General features: G+C 39.0%; 1 protein-coding gene across 1 annotated transcript; it reads left to right on the plus strand.

Moving 5' to 3' along the window:
* Positions 1-6478: 6478 nt before the first annotated feature.
* LOC103799492 (putative PGM5-like protein 2) lies at positions 6479-16966 on the plus strand (the record flags this gene model as incomplete). The annotated part of the gene is made up of 5 exons (XM_009071817.1): positions 6479-6641; positions 9561-9707; positions 13831-13956; positions 15727-15917; positions 16812-16966. Coding segments are annotated over 5 exons (782 nt in total), but the record flags the coding sequence as incomplete, so codon positions are not given.
* Between the last annotated feature and the right edge of the window lie 751 nt (positions 16967-17717).

Consider the following 17717-nt stretch of genomic DNA (forward strand, 5'->3'; position numbering starts at 1 on the left):
CCCGAGGCACGGGGAGAACCTCCCGATGTCATAACCTAGTCAATATAAAAATAAAACTGATAGGAACTTGGCGCCCGGCTGTGTTTCAGTGCTCCGCGCGGGACGTGCCCAAGCCGTGCCGGTTCGTGCATCTCCTGGGCTGTGCCGCTGGGCTTTGTCGGGGTGTGACAGCGGCGATGGTGACAAACTCAGGATGCTGCCGCCGGTGCTGTGCTCTTTCACACCTTGTGTTAGGAGGCAGGAATGGGAGGTGAAACAGTGTTCACTCTTCGGGAGAAAATGTAGCGGAGTTAAAAATAAGTATCTGGGAACCAAGAGGTTATCAGACACGTGTCTGCTTCTCAGGGTATTTTTAAAATATTCAAGGAAAACCGTATTACTGAAGGTAGAGGAAGTCAGAATTTTGCTGCGTCTTAAGAAAATAATAGTTCTGTTCTATTGTTCACTTGCAAACAAATTAGAAAATACAAGAAGACAGCAGTGGCAGAAACCTCTGTGATCAGATGGGTTACTGCTTTTACTTGTGCAGTTTTAAAAACAGGAAAGAACTAAGGAAGAAAACTGGTGCCTTCTGCTAGGTATATGCACATCCGTGTGTGGATGTGCATGTACAGAAAACTGGAAATGCCAGGTAATGTAGGCTTGAAGTTTCTGTTTCAAAGCAGAGTTGAAGCTGCTGTTTCTTGTTATGATAGCTAAATTGATTCTCCAGATTTGGCAAAAGAAGTAATATAATTTTTATAGCATTTCTTTTTGTAGGGAATTCAATTGTTTTTCAAAAGCTCAGTTCTTTCAATGCAGTCCCGTTTTATAACCAGGTGATCTTTCAACTTTGAAGTGAGTCTCTGAATGTGCCCAAGTTCTCCCTGCTGCTTTGTTGTTGCAAACAAACTATATAGAACAGCCAGTCTGGGATAAATAATGAATATTTTAAATTTAAATCATGTTTTCAACACACTGCTAGCATCAAGCAGATGCTAAGTGATGCCTGAGATTTCAGTGTTCACACAGGGGCTTGGTAGAGGCCAGGGTTTATGTGGCTCAGGGTGTGAGGAGGGCTGTTGAGGGGACAGTGGCAAAGGTAGGATAGTGATGTTTCATCTTCAGTGTCAGGGAATGCACATGCAGGAGGTGAGCATAGGGCAGAGGGAGTGGGCTGATGTGTGGGGAGTTGCTGGGAAGGTGACACAGGGCCCTGCTGCTCCCTAGCCCCATCCCCTGTGTCACTCTGTGCTGCTGGAATTGTACCTGTTTAGCAGGTGGGATAAAGTGCAGCAAACAACTAAATAAAGAGCCCAGCAGCAAGAACTGCCCTGCTGAGGCTGAGGTCCTTGCCCGCTCTCACACTGGTAGGAGCTACAAGAGGGGGTTACAGATTCCGGGTGACCACAAGGGCTGAAGTGCTGAACACAAGAAATTCAAGGTTTAGAAGAGCAGGGGCTTCTCAGCCAGGTTATGTTGTATTCAAGACTACTTCCAGACTTATTTTTCCTGTCAGCCTTCCTGCTGCTTCTGTCACATTCTCCATCTTGCTCTGTCTCCCTTGAATATCTTTCTGACCTCAGGAGATTTCCAGTTTGACATATTTCTGGCCCCTTGCTGTAGTAGTGCTTCCCCTTTCTTAAGTTACTCCAAGTTTCTTGGAAACAGTTTCACCCTGTTGTTTTCTGAAGCCAAACCCCAAACTTTTCTGCTCACAGTTCCCAGAAATATCTGAATTCATGCATGATACTCTTAGTAATAACACAGTCCCCACAAATGGTGAGGTCTGTGGGGAGCTGCTGGGGAGGTACTGATGCTGGAAAAGCTTTCCATTTCCATGTGCTAATGCTTCATTCCCTCTCTAACATCTTCACCCTGCTCACCCTCACCTCCATTTCTCTCAAGTGCACTGTAAATGCATAAGTCTCAGATTTACTTAGGGAGTACTGTTTGTATGTTTCATTCTCTGGCTGTTAAAATACATCTGCTGGGAAAATATCTAAACCTCCCTGATGGCATTGTTTACTGCTGTGCTATGTAAGTAGGGGGAGAAAAAGGGAAGACTCCCGAGGGCAAAGATGTATCCCTTGAATGAGGTTAATGTCATTAGAAGGCATGAAAGAAGTGAGCTGATGTAGGCAGGATCTAATGAAATGTGTGGAAGCCTGGAAGGTGCATTCAAAACCTTTAGCCACCCCTGAGTGCTAGGAGGGGGATAGCCATATAGTCTGAAATTGAATCTGCTTTCTGGAAGGCACATACCGAGTGTCATGGTTAGTAGTGCCTGCTGACTACAAAAATAAAAGTGATTTTCTATTATCAACTGTAAATGCATTGCCCTTTAGAGTTGCTAGGTTCCTCTTGTTCTAACTTGGTGACTCATCCCACATTCCCCCTGTGTTAACAGCCTAGCGTGGTTGGCATAGGCTCCAGTGCAAGGAATGAGATGAGGCCCCCTGCCCAGTCAGCTGCCAGTGCTTGGCCTTTCTTCTCATCTTCAGTCCCACTGACTCGTGCCTTGCAGCTTGGGGCTGCAGGTACAGGCTCCACAGCTATAGACTGCATAGGCTTCCACTGGTGCCAACAGCTACAGGCTGGTCCCTGCTCTGCAGCTGCAAGTAGCATGTGCTCCACCAGATCTTTCTGTTCTGAGCTGAGAGTGGCCAACCAGGGCCACCCTTTGATGGGGCACACAGCTCGGGCTGTAGCAAACACTTTTGGCTAAGACAATGCATGTCACAGGAGGGCGGGAGGTGCATGAAGAAGGCCAGGCACAAGTCCCGTACCATTCTGGGTTGCAACAAGCAGTTTTACAAAGTAGAGTGGTAGGAGAGTATCTGTGGCTCTGTTTCCATTTTCACTTGTGTCCTGACAGCAGCAGTGTCCTTCTGCCTTAGAGTCTGGAGGAACTGAGGTAAAAGGCTCCATCAGTTACAATACAGTTCCTCTATGAATTCGATGCAAGTATTCCATTAGACCCACCAGCTGGATAGGGTGTCTCATTTTTGATGCAAAGTTTAGGACAGGTCTAAAGGAGAAGCTGCTGTTTGTGAGTGGCAGATTAGAAGCTGATGTGGAATATGAATATGGAACTCTGAATGTGGAAAGGCATGGTGACATGCTGGGGAGATTGCAGAGTATTGCCAGTAATGCTGTAGAAGTTTGAAATGGCAGAAATTTGACTTTTCTACTTGTCTTCTGTGTAATACCGTATTGGTTTTATTTTCCATGTCCTTCCATGCAAATTTTGCCCCCCCTCCCTGTCTTGTGTGACTGATGTATTTGCTTCTGCTTGAATGTGCTCAGTCATCTTTAGGATACTACAATAAAAGATAGGAAGGCACAGCCCCATGTTCTGCAGGATGTACTCTGCTTGCTTCATGTTCTTTTAAGTATAACTGACTGAGGCATGTGAGAGATTACTGGGAAAAATAATAAAAAAAGCATTAAGTGACTCCATGATAATCAACTGAATTGTCTGAAAATGCACAGCTGCAATTGGTAATATTGCATAAAAATGTTCTTGTAAAGTACTTGTTGGAGTAATCTTTCAGCTGTAACTGTGTGCTGCGAATCTTTGTTTCTGCTGTTGCTACTAAAAGGGTGACAAAATCGAATGTGGCATAGGGACACAGTATTAGAAGAGATATTACACGCCTGTGATCTTGTAGCCATTTAAGTTTTTGAATTCCAAAGACAAGCTTTCCATGCTATGAAATTGTCCCCAGATTTTCAGAAGGATATTGCTGGAACTTTAATTGTGAGTCTGTATGTGGACATTATTTAGTTACTGTTTTAGCCCAGATTGTGAGAAGTCTGTAAATCTGAGTGTTCATTGTTAATAATTAATTGTCAGTTTAGTATTTGGTTCAGAGACAAAATGAAGAGCTTCTGAGCAAGAGAAGATGCCATTGTGCATTCTTGCCATCAAATTGAAGAGAGAAGAGGAAGACAAGAGGCACGTTTACACTTCTAAAGTCTGCACTGTCCTCAGCGTGTTTCATGAAAGCTCCAAAGACCTTCATATAAAGTGAAACTATTTGCAGTAGTCACTGCAGTAAAATACCAGTGTATCATTCATGTAATTTGACTCTCATGATCCTTTAAATATTGCAGTATTTCTATAGTATAGAAATATGCATAATAAATAATATTTCTAAGGAGTATGGAAATAAAAGTCTTACGACAAATGCTGAAGGCAGATCAAATTACTCATGTTCATATTAATATTTAGCATCCAGAAAAATGGGAAAAATGGTTTCTGCAACATCTGTTGAATGGAAAAAAATGAAAATATGGTGAGTTGGTAGTGCTAGGCAATTTGTGTGTTCTGACACAAACTTTTAAAAATATGCTTCTGATGTGCATGAAGGCAAAAAATAAGAGTCACTAGTTTAGATTTAGAAGTTCAGAAAATGTGCTCATGAAAAGCCTGTATGCAAGTATAAATGCATTTATACTTGAGTACCTCAAGATAGATTCAGTGTTGTTATTTTCAAGCATTTTGTGAAATGTAATCACTGGCATATTCCTTTTGCTTACCCATACACAATACTGTTTTAATAGCTGGCACCCATTTCTGACAGCTGTATTTGGAAGATTGAGTCATTGCTCTAGCTTTCTACATGCTTCATAGTTGTAAAAAGGAAGAGACAATATTCAAACCAAACATTTTAATTATTTACTTTCATCATGTTTTTCTTTCTATAATTTTTTTCTCGGCTTCTTTTTCCCTTCAGAATTGGTTGAACCTGGGAGAAAAAAAATTAATGAAACAAAAAATTTTCCTAATAGTAGCAACAGCAAGTCAAATGAAAGATTTTCGATGAACTGTATTTATAATTTTGGTAGCTCGTCTGTTTTCTAGCAACAATCCATAGGCTTCAAAGTTATCTGAAAAGACTGTGAGAAGAGAACCAGGTAGACAGTCGATCATCCTATCATCAGATCTTGAGGTAGAAATCTCAGTTAACAGAATGCATTTTCTGTACATTTTGTAACATTTGAAAGCAGATCTTGTAATTCTCAGTGAATAAGAAACGGCTAACTATAGTTTGTGCTTTGTGACAGTCATCAAAAGGTAACTTGTGCTTACTTTATAGGTTGATAATTTCATGGCAGGAGTCTTTATTTTGAAAGTTAAAATAGTTCACAAAAACAAGCTAAATAAATAATCTATTAATCCTTTGCTTTTCTGAATTTATTTGGAACCCCACTTCTAAGTAATCATTAAGGGCCTCACATGAGTGACCAGAAGAAGGTCATCCGTATATGAAGGAACAGCTCTTTATGGAAAGGAGGCAGGTAGTGACACGTCCTGTGCTGCTGCTTTTCCACACAAACAGTAGAACTATCAAATCTTCATCAAACTAGAGTAGGAACTCTGAGGTTGAATTCCCAGTCTGTATTTAGATGGGCAGTGGGAAGGATTCAGTGTTCTGACTCTCCCTCCTTTTCCCTCCCCCACATCCCTTCCTAAACTACTGCTCAATAGTGGTGATGGTGGTGGTGTTTCATTTTTGTAAAGCGATGTTATTAAAAAACCCCAAAAATTTGCATTATCCCTTTAAGCTCCATATGCAGCTGCATCAGTTCTCATCTGTGACACTAATCTCCCCTAATTTTTTAATGTCTGCCCTTTTCCCCCAAATTGGAATTCTTGTGTACTTCTTTGTAAATACATTTCTGGTTGGCTCCTAGATTATTTATGTTAAGCTGTAACTGTAGCACCTCTGTAGGGGATAAAGGCAAGGTTTTGAAATTGGAACTTTGCAGTGGAACTGCACGTAATACCAAACACATTGAGTCAGTGTTTAATAACACCACCTGAAAGGGTTTTTTTGCTTTAAGAATAGTGGGAACTTCCCATGCTCAACAGTGCCCTGGGAAACACACCCTCTTTATCTGGAATAGCCAAGGGGTAACTAATGGCTGAAGGAGGGGCAATGCTTTCTGCGGGGCAGGACATCCAAGGGTGTCTTGGTAATAGAGGTGTCACTGCAAGAGACTGCAAGACCTAACGTGTAGTGATACTTCTGATTGCACTGAAAGGCTGCTCGGAGAAAGGCAGTCTCCTGCTGTTCTCTTTCATGCTAATTAAAGCCCCAGCCCTACAAACTGCATCCATAAACTATACTGGTATCTGTGGGGTTTTGCTGGTTTGTTTGTGGGGATATCTGGAAAGGTTTGATACCAGGATCATAGCCCAATGCTATGCTTGGGAGCTTTGCAAATCACTGTCATGGCTGTGTTCTTGCTTTACTGTGAGTATACAGGCCACTGGGGTTAAATGGGCCAGGGTACAATATATTTTGTCAGTGCTCCAGATTAGCATGCAACCAACTTGCGTATGTGTTTTTCTCTGCAGAAAAATATGTTTCATACTAGAACTTTATCATTTCTATCCTATACATATATACCTATATGTGTTGTGTTTATATATTAATTTTCAAAGATTTACTACATTCAGAGTACTCTGGCTTTCTTTTCCACCTAGATCGGCAGATTGGTTATTGGACAGAATGGTATCTTATCCACACCTGCTGTTTCATGTATCATCCGAAAGATCAAAGCAGCTGGTGGGATTATTCTAACAGCTAGCCACAGTCCTGGGGGACCTGGAGGAGAGTTTGGAGTCAAGTTTGAGGTTTCCAATGGAGGTAGGGTTTTTTTTAATAGCACACTACAACATTGCATCTTGGTATGCTGAAAATATACTGACAAGGGTAACTAGCAACTTTAACTATGTGTTTTTCATTTACTCTGTTAAAACTATGAAGAACATATGCATCACCCTTTCCTTTTTTCTTTTTTTCCCCCAGTAATAGGAGTGTATTCATTTACATGGGTCTGTAAAATAAGCATTAAATGTTCAATGAAGTCCTTGTGGTAGCTGTAAGATGTTTATAAACAAGAGGCTTGCCATCCTGCTTTATAGTATTTCATCTAGTCTGCCAGATCACTGTAACAGTTCCGATCCTTTTATAACGATGCCTATGAGGGAGCTCTGTTTTGATCATATTTCTGTGTTGCTTGTCTTGGCATTTACTTTAAAGCATTTAATTTCAGAAGTGCTGTAAGCTGTATAACTAATTTTCTTGTATGGAAGAAAGCACTTCTTATGTTTACCCAGTTTTATACAAGGAGGGAGTTGTACCATTTTAACTACTGCAATTCCATGGCTGAATAATGGAATTTGTGTATATAGCTAATGTGTTGTTTTCCCCAACTGACAAGCTAACACATGTAATATGTTATACATTGTGTATGTTTTACATTATAGGTCTGTGTACTCCCATAAAACATCATAGTGACAGTTACCGACACGTTGTAGTGTGCTTTCCATCTGAAAAAACTGATCTGGAAGTGCTTTAAAAATGTTTTCTTCCCCAGTTTGAAGGTGGGAGGACTTGTGAAGGGAGTGCTTCTCCCTTGTCCCTTGTTTAATTGAAAAATGTGCATGGTCAAACGACTGTGATTTTATAAACAGAATAGGCTTGAATCCCAGAGAGATTAAAGGGACTGTGTAAGGTCAGCCAGAGAGAAAGCCAGGGTCACAGCACACACATACCAGAGCCAACCCATTAGATGCATTAGCACTTTATAAACTTTAAAACACCACATACACCTAAAATCTGTTTGATAAATGAGTAACAGTTGGTGTGCATGCCTTTTAGTGTGCTTGGCCTTTTTAAAGAAAATTCAGAAAGGCTATTTAGCTTTGTATAGGAAACAGTCCACAAACACAGGTCATAAGGTTCAATTATTTATATTAATCAGCAGGGACATAATGAAAAGTACTTGGTTTTAGTTGCAGCTGAGAAAATGCTGGTTAAGTATTAGGCAAGGCTTTCAAACTTGGAGAATGGTTAGGCACAGCAGCAAGTTCCTAGGAATGCTATTGTTGCTCTGTGTTCTTGCTCAGTCTATTTTGCAGATCCTGGTCAAGCAGAAGTGGTTTGTTTCTATAGCTCTAGAAAAGAATGTTGAGTGCCACTGTGGGATGTCCTTAGCTGGAAATATCAGTAGAAAATACATCCATCTATCAAGGATGATCTGGAGCTAATGAAACCCGTCCTCAACTTTTGGATGGGTTTGGATTAGATGCGTAAGAAGTAATTTTTTAAGACAAATGAAGAGTTAAGTGAGTGTTACTTCTTGTATTGCTTTGAACCATCTGGTACACCGTGTCTGAGATGGATCAGACTCATTTATGTGGCATAGCTGCACTGCACTAGAGGAGTGGAAAGTTAGCACTGTAAAAACCTCCAAAGAGGCTTTGGATTAGGAGAGGAAATTCATAAAAGAGGGTATAGGAAGTCATTTTTCAGGGTGAAGGTGTGCCTTTAATATGAGCTATGAAGAGTCAGATAAGCAAGAAAGGACTTTTGTTGTAACTCAGTCTCAACTCTTGCACTACATACGGCGTAGTTCATCTGGTAATTTTTTGCATCAAGCCCTTGTATTTTATTTGATTGACAGTAAATCTTTAAAAATAGAGCCATTTTCATTTTGGCAATGAAAGTAATTCACAATTAAGATGTGAATGGCATAACTGTACCAGGTTGTAATTGCTAATTGTTAAGCAATTAAGGTATTTTGAATTCCAACAACGATAATTGTCATTAAGCCATTGGAGAAAACTGCAATAGAGCATCATTATTAAGCTGGTAAGACTTTTAAAATTATAATTTTATCTAATAAAAAATCATAGAATCATAGAATAATAGAATGTTCAAGGGTTGGAATGGACCTTGAAGATCAGTTGTAATTGCTAATTGTTAAGCAATTAAGGTATTTTGAATTCCAACAACGATAATTGTCATTAAGCCATTGGAGAAAACTGCAATAGAGCATCATTATTAAGCTGGTAAGACTTTTAAAATTATAATTTTATCTAATAAAAAATCATAGAATCATAGAATAATAGAATGTTCAAGGGTTGGAATGGACCTTGAAGATCATCTTGTCCCACCCTACCCTTCCTCGTAAAAAATTGCTTCCTAATACCTAATCTATATTTCCCCTCTTTCAATTTGTAGCCATCACTCCTTGTCCTATCACTGTGAAGAGTCCCTTTCCAGCTTCCCTGTAGACCCCTTCAGATACTGGAAGATTGCTATGTGAAACACAAAGCCTCTGACCTTCACAAGTGTGCACTTGCAGAAAGTCCTGTGAAACACCAGAAACTTTCCTTCAGGCTTTCCTTCAATATCTATGTTGAGATTCCATGTAGACTAAAAAAAGGCAGTCTTTGAGCAATAAACCCGAAGAAAGATGGCTGGGTTTTTTTGATTCTCTCATCCTCCCTGCCCCTGGATAATGATTGATTTAAATACTCTATGTGAATCAAAATGTTGTCAGTAATGCACTGTATTTCCATGTTTGTTTTTTTTAAAAAAATGTTTTAAACCTGTATTACAGTGAAAGAACAGAGCTTATTTACTATAGTACTTTGTTCATGTTTATTTCTCAGTAACTTTAATATATTCAGAAAAAATGTTTGCTATAGCACTCACTTTTAAAATAGGGGGCCTTCATTTAGAAGAAATGACCCACCACATTATTTTCTTTCATAGGACCTGCTCCAGATATAGTTTCAGAAAAAATCTATCAAATCAGCAAAACCTTGGAGGAATATGCAATTTGTCCTGATCTCAGAGTTGATTTATCACGCCTAGGAAGACAAGAATTTGATCTGGAGAACAAGTTCAAACCTTTCCGAGGTATCAATGTGTGCTTTTCTGCATGATAAATCCACTGATTCTAAATATTAGAACTGTTGCAGAGTGACAATGGGTAATTATATTAGCAATTTTAGTTCTTCAAAATGCCTCTTTCAAAGTTCTCAAAATATTAGGCAGTATAGAATCATGGAATGGTTTGGGTTGGAAGGTACCTTTAAGATCATCTAGATTCAACCCTCCCTGCCATGGGCAGGGACACATTCTACTAGACCCAGGTTGCTTAGAGCCCCATCCAACCTGACCTTGAATGCTTCCAAGGATGAGGCATCCACAACTTCTCTGGGCAACCTGTTCCAGTGCCTCTGCACCCTCTGAGTAAAGAACTTCTTCCTAATTTCTGATCTAAATCTCTCCTCCTTCAGTTAAAAACCCTTCCCCCTTGTCCTATCACTATCTGCCTGTGAAGAAAATCACAGCTGCCTTTTTAGGTAAGGATGGCTGCTATAGGGTCTCCCCAGAACCTTCCCTTCTTCAGGCTGAACAACCTCAGTTCTCTCAGCCTGTCTTCATAGGATAAGTGCTCCAGCCTTCTGGTCATCTTTGTGGGACCCCTGGAATTGCTCCAACAGGTCTACATCTCTTTAGTGTTGAGGGCCTCAGAGCTGGACTCAGCACTGCAGGCAGGGTCTCACAAGGTCAGAGTAGAGGGGCAGAATCACATCCCTCAATCTGCTGGGCATCCCTCTTTTGATGCAGCCCAAGATGCATTGGCTTTCTGGGCTGTGAGCACACATTGCTGGCTCACGGACAGCTTTTCTTCCATGAGAATCTCCAAGTCCTTCTCCACAGGGCTGCTCTTAATGAGTTCTTCTCTCAGTCTGTACTCTTGTCTGGGATTACCCTGACCCAAGTACAGCTTCTTGCAATTAGACTTGTTGAACCTTGAGGTTCCCATGGGCTCACTTCTCAAGTTTGTCCAGGTTCCTCTGGATGACATCCTATCCTTCTCTTGTGTCAACTGCACTGCTCAGTTTTGTGTCCTCTGAAAACCTGCTGAGGGTGCACTCTATCCCGCTGTCAATGTCATTGATAAAGGTATTGAAGAGCACTGGTCCCCAAACAGAGCCCTGAGGGGCACCACTCCTCACAGGCTTCCACCTGGATATAGAGCCATTGACCACAAATCTCTGGCTGTGTTCATCCAGCCAATTCCTTATCCACTGAATAGTCTATCTTTCATAGCCATGTCTCTCCATTTCAGAGATAAGATGCCATGTGGGACCATGGCATTACAGAAATGTGGGTAGATGGCATTGGTCAGTCATATATAATCTGCAAGATTAAAGCATCTGATGGAATTATTCGAGCAGCTAACTGCAGTCCCGGGAGACCTGGAGAAAAATTTGGAGTCAAGTGTGAGGTTGCCAATGGAAGTAGGGTTTTTTTAATAAAGCAAAAGGTCTCGTTAGTAGGCTCCCATGATCAGGCAGCCTGTAGTAGATCCCCACCACCAGTTATCATTTGTTGGTCTGCTCCTTGATTTTCACCCATAGACTCTCTACTTTTCATGCTGTTTCTCAGAGGCAGCTCTTCACAATCTATCCCTTCCTTAACAGAATGCAACACCTCCACCCCTCCTTCCCAGCCTGTGTCTTCTGAAAATCTTGTAACCCTCAGTTGCGGTGCTCCAGTCATGTGACTTGTCACGTCACGTTTCCATGATAGCAGCTGGGTCATAGTTTTCTAATTGTACCATGGTTTCCAACTCTTTTTGCTTGTGTCCAATTCTGTGTGCATTTATAGGTAAGTGTTGTGTTTGTTTTGCACATAAGGAAGCTGAGTTACAGCCTCTTAAGTGCATCAGGTCTCATCTTTTAGCCAATTATCTTTGCCAGATATACATGCTTATGCTTGCTGTTAGGTAAACACAAACCTTTTTGGACTTGGAATGGTTTGCTTATGGAAGGCTAATTGACAGAATTCGTGAGAGTCTCAGTTTATTCATTCTTTGCTCACACTCTCTGCAATGTGAAGTTGTGGGATGTGTAAGGCACTATATATCCAGTGACTCCAAATGTAAAGGCAATGCTGAAGCACATACTTGATTTTAAGTATGTGTATACTTTTATGCCTACACTTGATTTAAAATGATCTAATACAGTCATTTTCTTGAAGGAGTTGAAAGCAAAGGAAGGAGTATTGACATGTACTTTTCATATATTCGAATTCTATAAAACTGTGTGGCCTTAAGAACTCTTCCTCGTTCCTGATGTCCTACAGTTAAAGCCTTTTATTTTCTACCAAACTTTATGTTTTGAGACAATTTACAATTTGACAAATAAAGTTTTTTATTCAAAAAGCCCTTAAATTATGTTTTGGTTGTTTGAGTTTTGTTTTCCATTTATTGCAAAGAACATGTTTGGCTTTTTTAGGCAAAAAAAAGCAAGGAAAATTCAGCTCCAACATCGCTCTGGAATCATAAAATTGCCACAGTTTTAAATTTTGCTTTTTCAAGTTTTTATTCTCTCCAAACTGTATTTTTCTAAATAAAAATGAGACCCCCCCTCCCCCCTACATGTAGTTTCTCCATGTTTTTCTAAGAAAAAATAATTTCCCAATCATGTATTTCAAGAATATGTCAACCTGAGACAGTAAAGCTACCAGGGAACCCTACTAAATCAGTGTAATTAGCTTATAAGTGGAGGATTACTATAGGTTAGTATATTGGATTTGAATGCAATTGAAAGTGAAGAAAGAATGAAAAAAATTTAAAAGGTAATTTAAGATACTATATGATGTATTTAAAACTTCCACTTTTTTAGTTGTATGAGCCAACTCCTTTGAATCAAGACTACAGCAGTGTTGAAGCAAGTGAGAGTAAACCTAGTTAAAACCTAAGATGAAAGTCTTATGTTTTGACTGTAATCCTACATGCACTTTGTTTTAGTATGTGCGAGCAGCTCCACTGGAGTTGGCACATTTATTCATATGTGTAAAGCTTAGAGCCTATTTAAATCCTGTTAGGAGCAGAGCATAGAAGATATACAATAATACAATTTTAGTGAATGCTTGAGACTTTTGACCTATGCCGTAGAACTGACTCTTTGTTGAATAGATTTTATGGATTATTTTTCAGCTTTGAGAACCTTTTTTTTTTTCTTCATTCAAGCTCATTTACACAATGTATTCTAAGTGTTTTTGTCAGGCTCAAAAAATGTCTGTCATTTTCATGTTACCCAAAAGAAGGGCATTAGGGTAATATCAGTGTTTCTGAGCAAAACTGAATGACATTCTAATTAATAATTTAACTTGTAGCTGAAATATTTCAAGATACTCATTTAACCAGATGAAAAGACATTTGTGTAACATATGCTTTTAAATTTAATGAGGAAAAGTAATTCATTCCAAGATGACTGAGAAGCATGGCTTTTGACAGTTATTTGGTAACTGCTTTAATTATGAAGGACTTATTTTCACTAATTAATTTTAGTGTAATGTTTTACATCCTTAAGAACTAGAAAAATTGTAGTGCTCTGCTTTTATAAATTTAGAATTCAAGTTATTAAAAACTTAGTAAAAACCAGATGTTGTATCTGAGCCTTACTTTCCTAAATCAATGAGATATACAGTGCAAAATTATAGTGGTAGATTGACAACAAACTGGACACAGGTATTCCTGGTGCCAAAACCTAGAAGAATAGGATGCATGTTACTCATGGTGAAATGATGCACATAGATACTGCTGTCAGATAGAAGAATAAAACATGGGGTGGCAACTTATCACAGACACCTCTTCCTCTGAGAATAAACCTGTTTAGCTGGCAAAGGTTTCTGTGCTTTAGTGAATGATATATGGAGAGTTTGCTTTGATTTAATATACTCTCATAAATTTTTTCAGTGATATAGGAACAGTCAACCTTATCTCTGCAGTCTTCTAGCAAACGAAACTTTTGATCTTTTCAAGACTTAAAGCTTGATGGTAGCCACAGTAAAGGCAGAGGGAGTCTTTGACTTTGCCTCTATGGGCTTCATAGCAAATCCATGTTAGGTAGAGGTTGTATGTTCTAAGTTCAGGTGAGTTGTATGACTGGTGGAAGTGTGCTGGAAGAGATGTTTTCCCATGTGTGAACTGTAGTCACACTTCTCCATGTGATTTTTCTAGTGGAAATTGTGGATTCTGTGGAAATCTACCTCAATCTCCTTCGAAGTATCTTCGACTTCAATGCGATCAGAAATTTGCTGACTGGACCCAACCAGATTAAAATAAGGATTGATGCCATGAATGGAGGTATGAACTTAAGTTGCTATCAGGGCAGAATTGTTGGTACACTGAAATAGCTTTCCTATGAAAATGATACACTGCACTGTTCTCCCAATAACAGGACAGTATATAAAAGTCAGACTTTTATGTAAAGTTAAGGGTAATAAGAAAGGATTAATGTTATACTACTAACAAAGGCAATCTTAACAACAAATTAGATCCCTTACTAGGCAAAAAGGTGTATCTTACTTAATAAGTGAAGGCATATGGGTCCAATAAAAGTTCTCTTTCTGCATTTGGAGGCAAGCAGGATGAGGTAATCTTGACATGAGAGGGTGATGAAGTATGTTTCTATGTGCAGTGACCAAGTAGGTTACAACGCAGCCTTTTACTAAGAGCAAATTCTAAATGGTATAAAACTAGTTAAATCTGAATAAGTTGCACCCAAGAGTCCTTCAAGAGTTGTCTGAGACCTCTGTCTTACTAATGTTAAAGGTGAAAAAATTTCAGTGTATTGGAGGCAAATTGAAAGCAAGTGTCACAGAGGACAGCAAGGAGACCAATGTGCTGATACTAACAAAATATAAGGTGCATCACTTGCGGAACTACAAATTAGTATGAGATCTCTCTTAGGCTATATTATGAAAATATAAAATAAAGGCTTCTACAAATAATGACTTGAAGGATAGGAATGTAAGACTGTTCAACATTATCTTATGGAAAACAATTCCATCAAACAAACCAGGTTTCATTCTTTAATTGGACTACAAAATCAGACTGCTAAAGGGAACTGGATGGACTCACAAAACTTCTGCAAAGCATTTTATCTAGTACAGTGTCAGTCACTGTTCAAAAGATCACAGTGCATTCACAGTCAGTGTGAACACCCAAGATCACAGGCTGGCCAAGGATTATAGTCTGCATCCAATCATTGAGAACACCCAGTTTTGCCAGTCTGTGGCAAAAGGGCATACGGTGTCCGTGAACAAGGCAGAGGGAGCAATGAGGAAAGCACTGCCTCCTGCCATGTGTAGTATTGGAGAGAATGTTACTCAAATATATTGTAGAGCTCTGATGTCCAGATCTGTTACTGAGTGTTAAAAATGTTTATATGTGGTCAAAAATATGGATAATCTGTTTTGGGGTTAGAAAAACTGATGCATCATAAAAATTTTACAGGACTGAGTTTATTTCATTTATTTATAAGGTAATAGAGAATTGGCTTTATGACCTTGCATCTTGGTGGAGAAATATCCATAATATAATATACAGTACACATAGATTAAGTGTATACAAGAATTTCTTTAAACAACAAAGAAAATAGGGTATTTTTTTCTTCAGAAAAAATATTAATCAGTCTTCTATTCCCAAAAAGAAGCCACAGAGAGAAGCTGAGTCTGGGCAAATTCATATTGAAATGTCACTCACATGTTTATGGGTAACAGTCAATAACCAGAATAGCATTTTGTTTTTATTCTAGTGAGAAGAAACCCTCTATGTGTTTGATAATTTCTTTACATAATTATGGGTAAATAAAAAGCGCATCTTTCAACATTCACTGATTACTTTTTCACTTCCAGTAGTGAAGAATTATGTTTTTCATGACATTCCAGCTAATGATTTACTGGGGGGACAATCACACACTCCTCTGTGACATAATCATTTGGGTTTTGTTGCTAGGACAGATGTATAGAATTGCTGAGTGTATGTTTTGTATCAGATCTCCATGGTGCTGTGAAAAATCTGAATGTCAGGCATACGCTTTTGTGATTGCATGGCAGATTTCTGTTTTCACAGTTATGGGACCTTATGTGAGAAGAATCTTGTGTGATGAATTGGGAGCTCCTGCAAATTCTGCCATAAACTGTATTCCTCTGGAGGACTTTGGTGGACATCCTCCTGATCCAAATTTAACGTATGCGACTGCCTTGCTGGAGGCTATGAAGGGTGGCGAGTATGGATTTGGAGCTGCATTTGATGCTGATGGAGTAAGTATTTTGATCTGTCTCGAGGTTTCACCATAGTTGTGGTTTTGTCTGGGGTCAGATATAGGACATGTAAGTATAATTTATTTGCTTTTCAGTAAGCCCTTGAAGCTGAAAGCAGTATTACTTTCAGGTACAGATGGTAGCATTTGCAACCCATAAATCAGACACATATGCTGTAATTTATCTCTGCAGATAGCTTCAAATCAAGCAGAATTTCAAGACAGAATGAGAATTCTTTAAATATCAGGCTGGTTTTTTTTTGTACTTGTGTAACTATTATTCCCTAGTTAGGAAGAGAGCATATATTGATAATAAATACTGGTCGCAGTAAGCAGTAACAATGCTAAGTCCTTTTTGGCTAGCATCATAAATTAAGGGATTTTTAGCCAAATAAAGCCCTGAATCATAATCTCTGTTTCTTTTAATTTTATAATGTTATATTATCAGCATTGTAAACAGCAAAATATTTCAGAAACAACTTTCTGCTATGACAGAGTGGGAGAAGGATGAAAAGCTCCTGAAGAACAGAAGCTGTTTTCTGTTGTCAGTAAACACAAAACACCCTCCTACTCCCCTAATTGTGCGTGTCATTGGCAAAAAGATTCTCCTACGCAAGCATTCTCTTGGCAGAAACAGAGGTACTGAAGTGTCATGTAGTAGGCTGAAGCTAGAGACTGATCTGGAGTTTTGATTTGCAAGGCAGGAGGGAGTGATGGTGTGACAGTGAGACTATAACTTGCCAGGATGATGCCAGTAAATTATTCTTCCAAAGAGGGATGTGAGTAACCCAACTGTTCTTTTTCATCTCTACCTACAGTGGATCTAGTAAAAGAAATTACCACTCCCCAATACATGGAATTTAAGAGGCTTTTTTGAATTGCTTTTCTTCTCCAGGACCGCTACATGATCCTCGGCCAAAATGGTTTCTTTGTAAATGCATCAGATTCATTGGCTATAATTGCTGCCAATCTATCTTGCATTCCATACTTTTGTCAGATGGGTGTCCGAGGATTTGGCAGGAGCATGCCTACCAGCACAGCCCTTGACAAGTAAGATGAAACATTGTTTGTATCAGTTGTGTCACCTTGATCATTACATTGGTTATATCTATTTTTTATTGCATAGCAATTCCAAAATTGTGAATTATTTTGATAAGAGCTTCTAAGTTTAACAATCTTTATGTGCTTTATTATTTTAACTAGTTTTGATGACATTTTGATTTTACCTAGATTAATTTTACCAGTCTTTACTTGCATGAAAGAGTTTAATTCAGTCTGGAAGAGAGCTAAATAGATTAAATCTAATCCACAAACTTTTGACTAGTAATTGCTTTTCCGAAAAACTTTACTCTTTTTAGAAGTAAACAGTCATTTACAGCCTAATGTAGCAGCCCTTCTTATGGAAGTTACAGAAGTTTAAACAGATAAGAGTACAAACAAGATGAGTACATGGAAGTCTAAAACAGATGAGTACAAACTCGGTACTAAACAAGTATTAAAAAACGCTGAAACCCCTCCTCTTATTACAAGAAGTTGAAACATATAGTCTGTTACAATGCAAAATGTCCCAGAAGAGTCTGCAGGCAGTCACAAAATCCATTCCCAGTTTCAAGGCAGATTAAAAGTGTGTCTAAAATCATTTCTAACAAATCCAATCTGCTCTTTAAAGATTTGCTGGATAAGCATCTTGTGTTAGTTAGTAGCTGAATTTTGAACAAGTCTCATCCAGGCCTACGTTTTCTGTAAATACCAGGATAAGATGTTTAAGCTAAATATTATTGCCTTACATATTCTGTGTGGA

The sequence above is a fragment of the Acanthisitta chloris genome, unplaced genomic scaffold, assembly GCF_000695815.1.
Source record: "Acanthisitta chloris isolate BGI_N310 unplaced genomic scaffold, ASM69581v1 scaffold17803, whole genome shotgun sequence".
NCBI lineage: Eukaryota > Metazoa > Chordata > Aves > Passeriformes > Acanthisittidae > Acanthisitta > Acanthisitta chloris.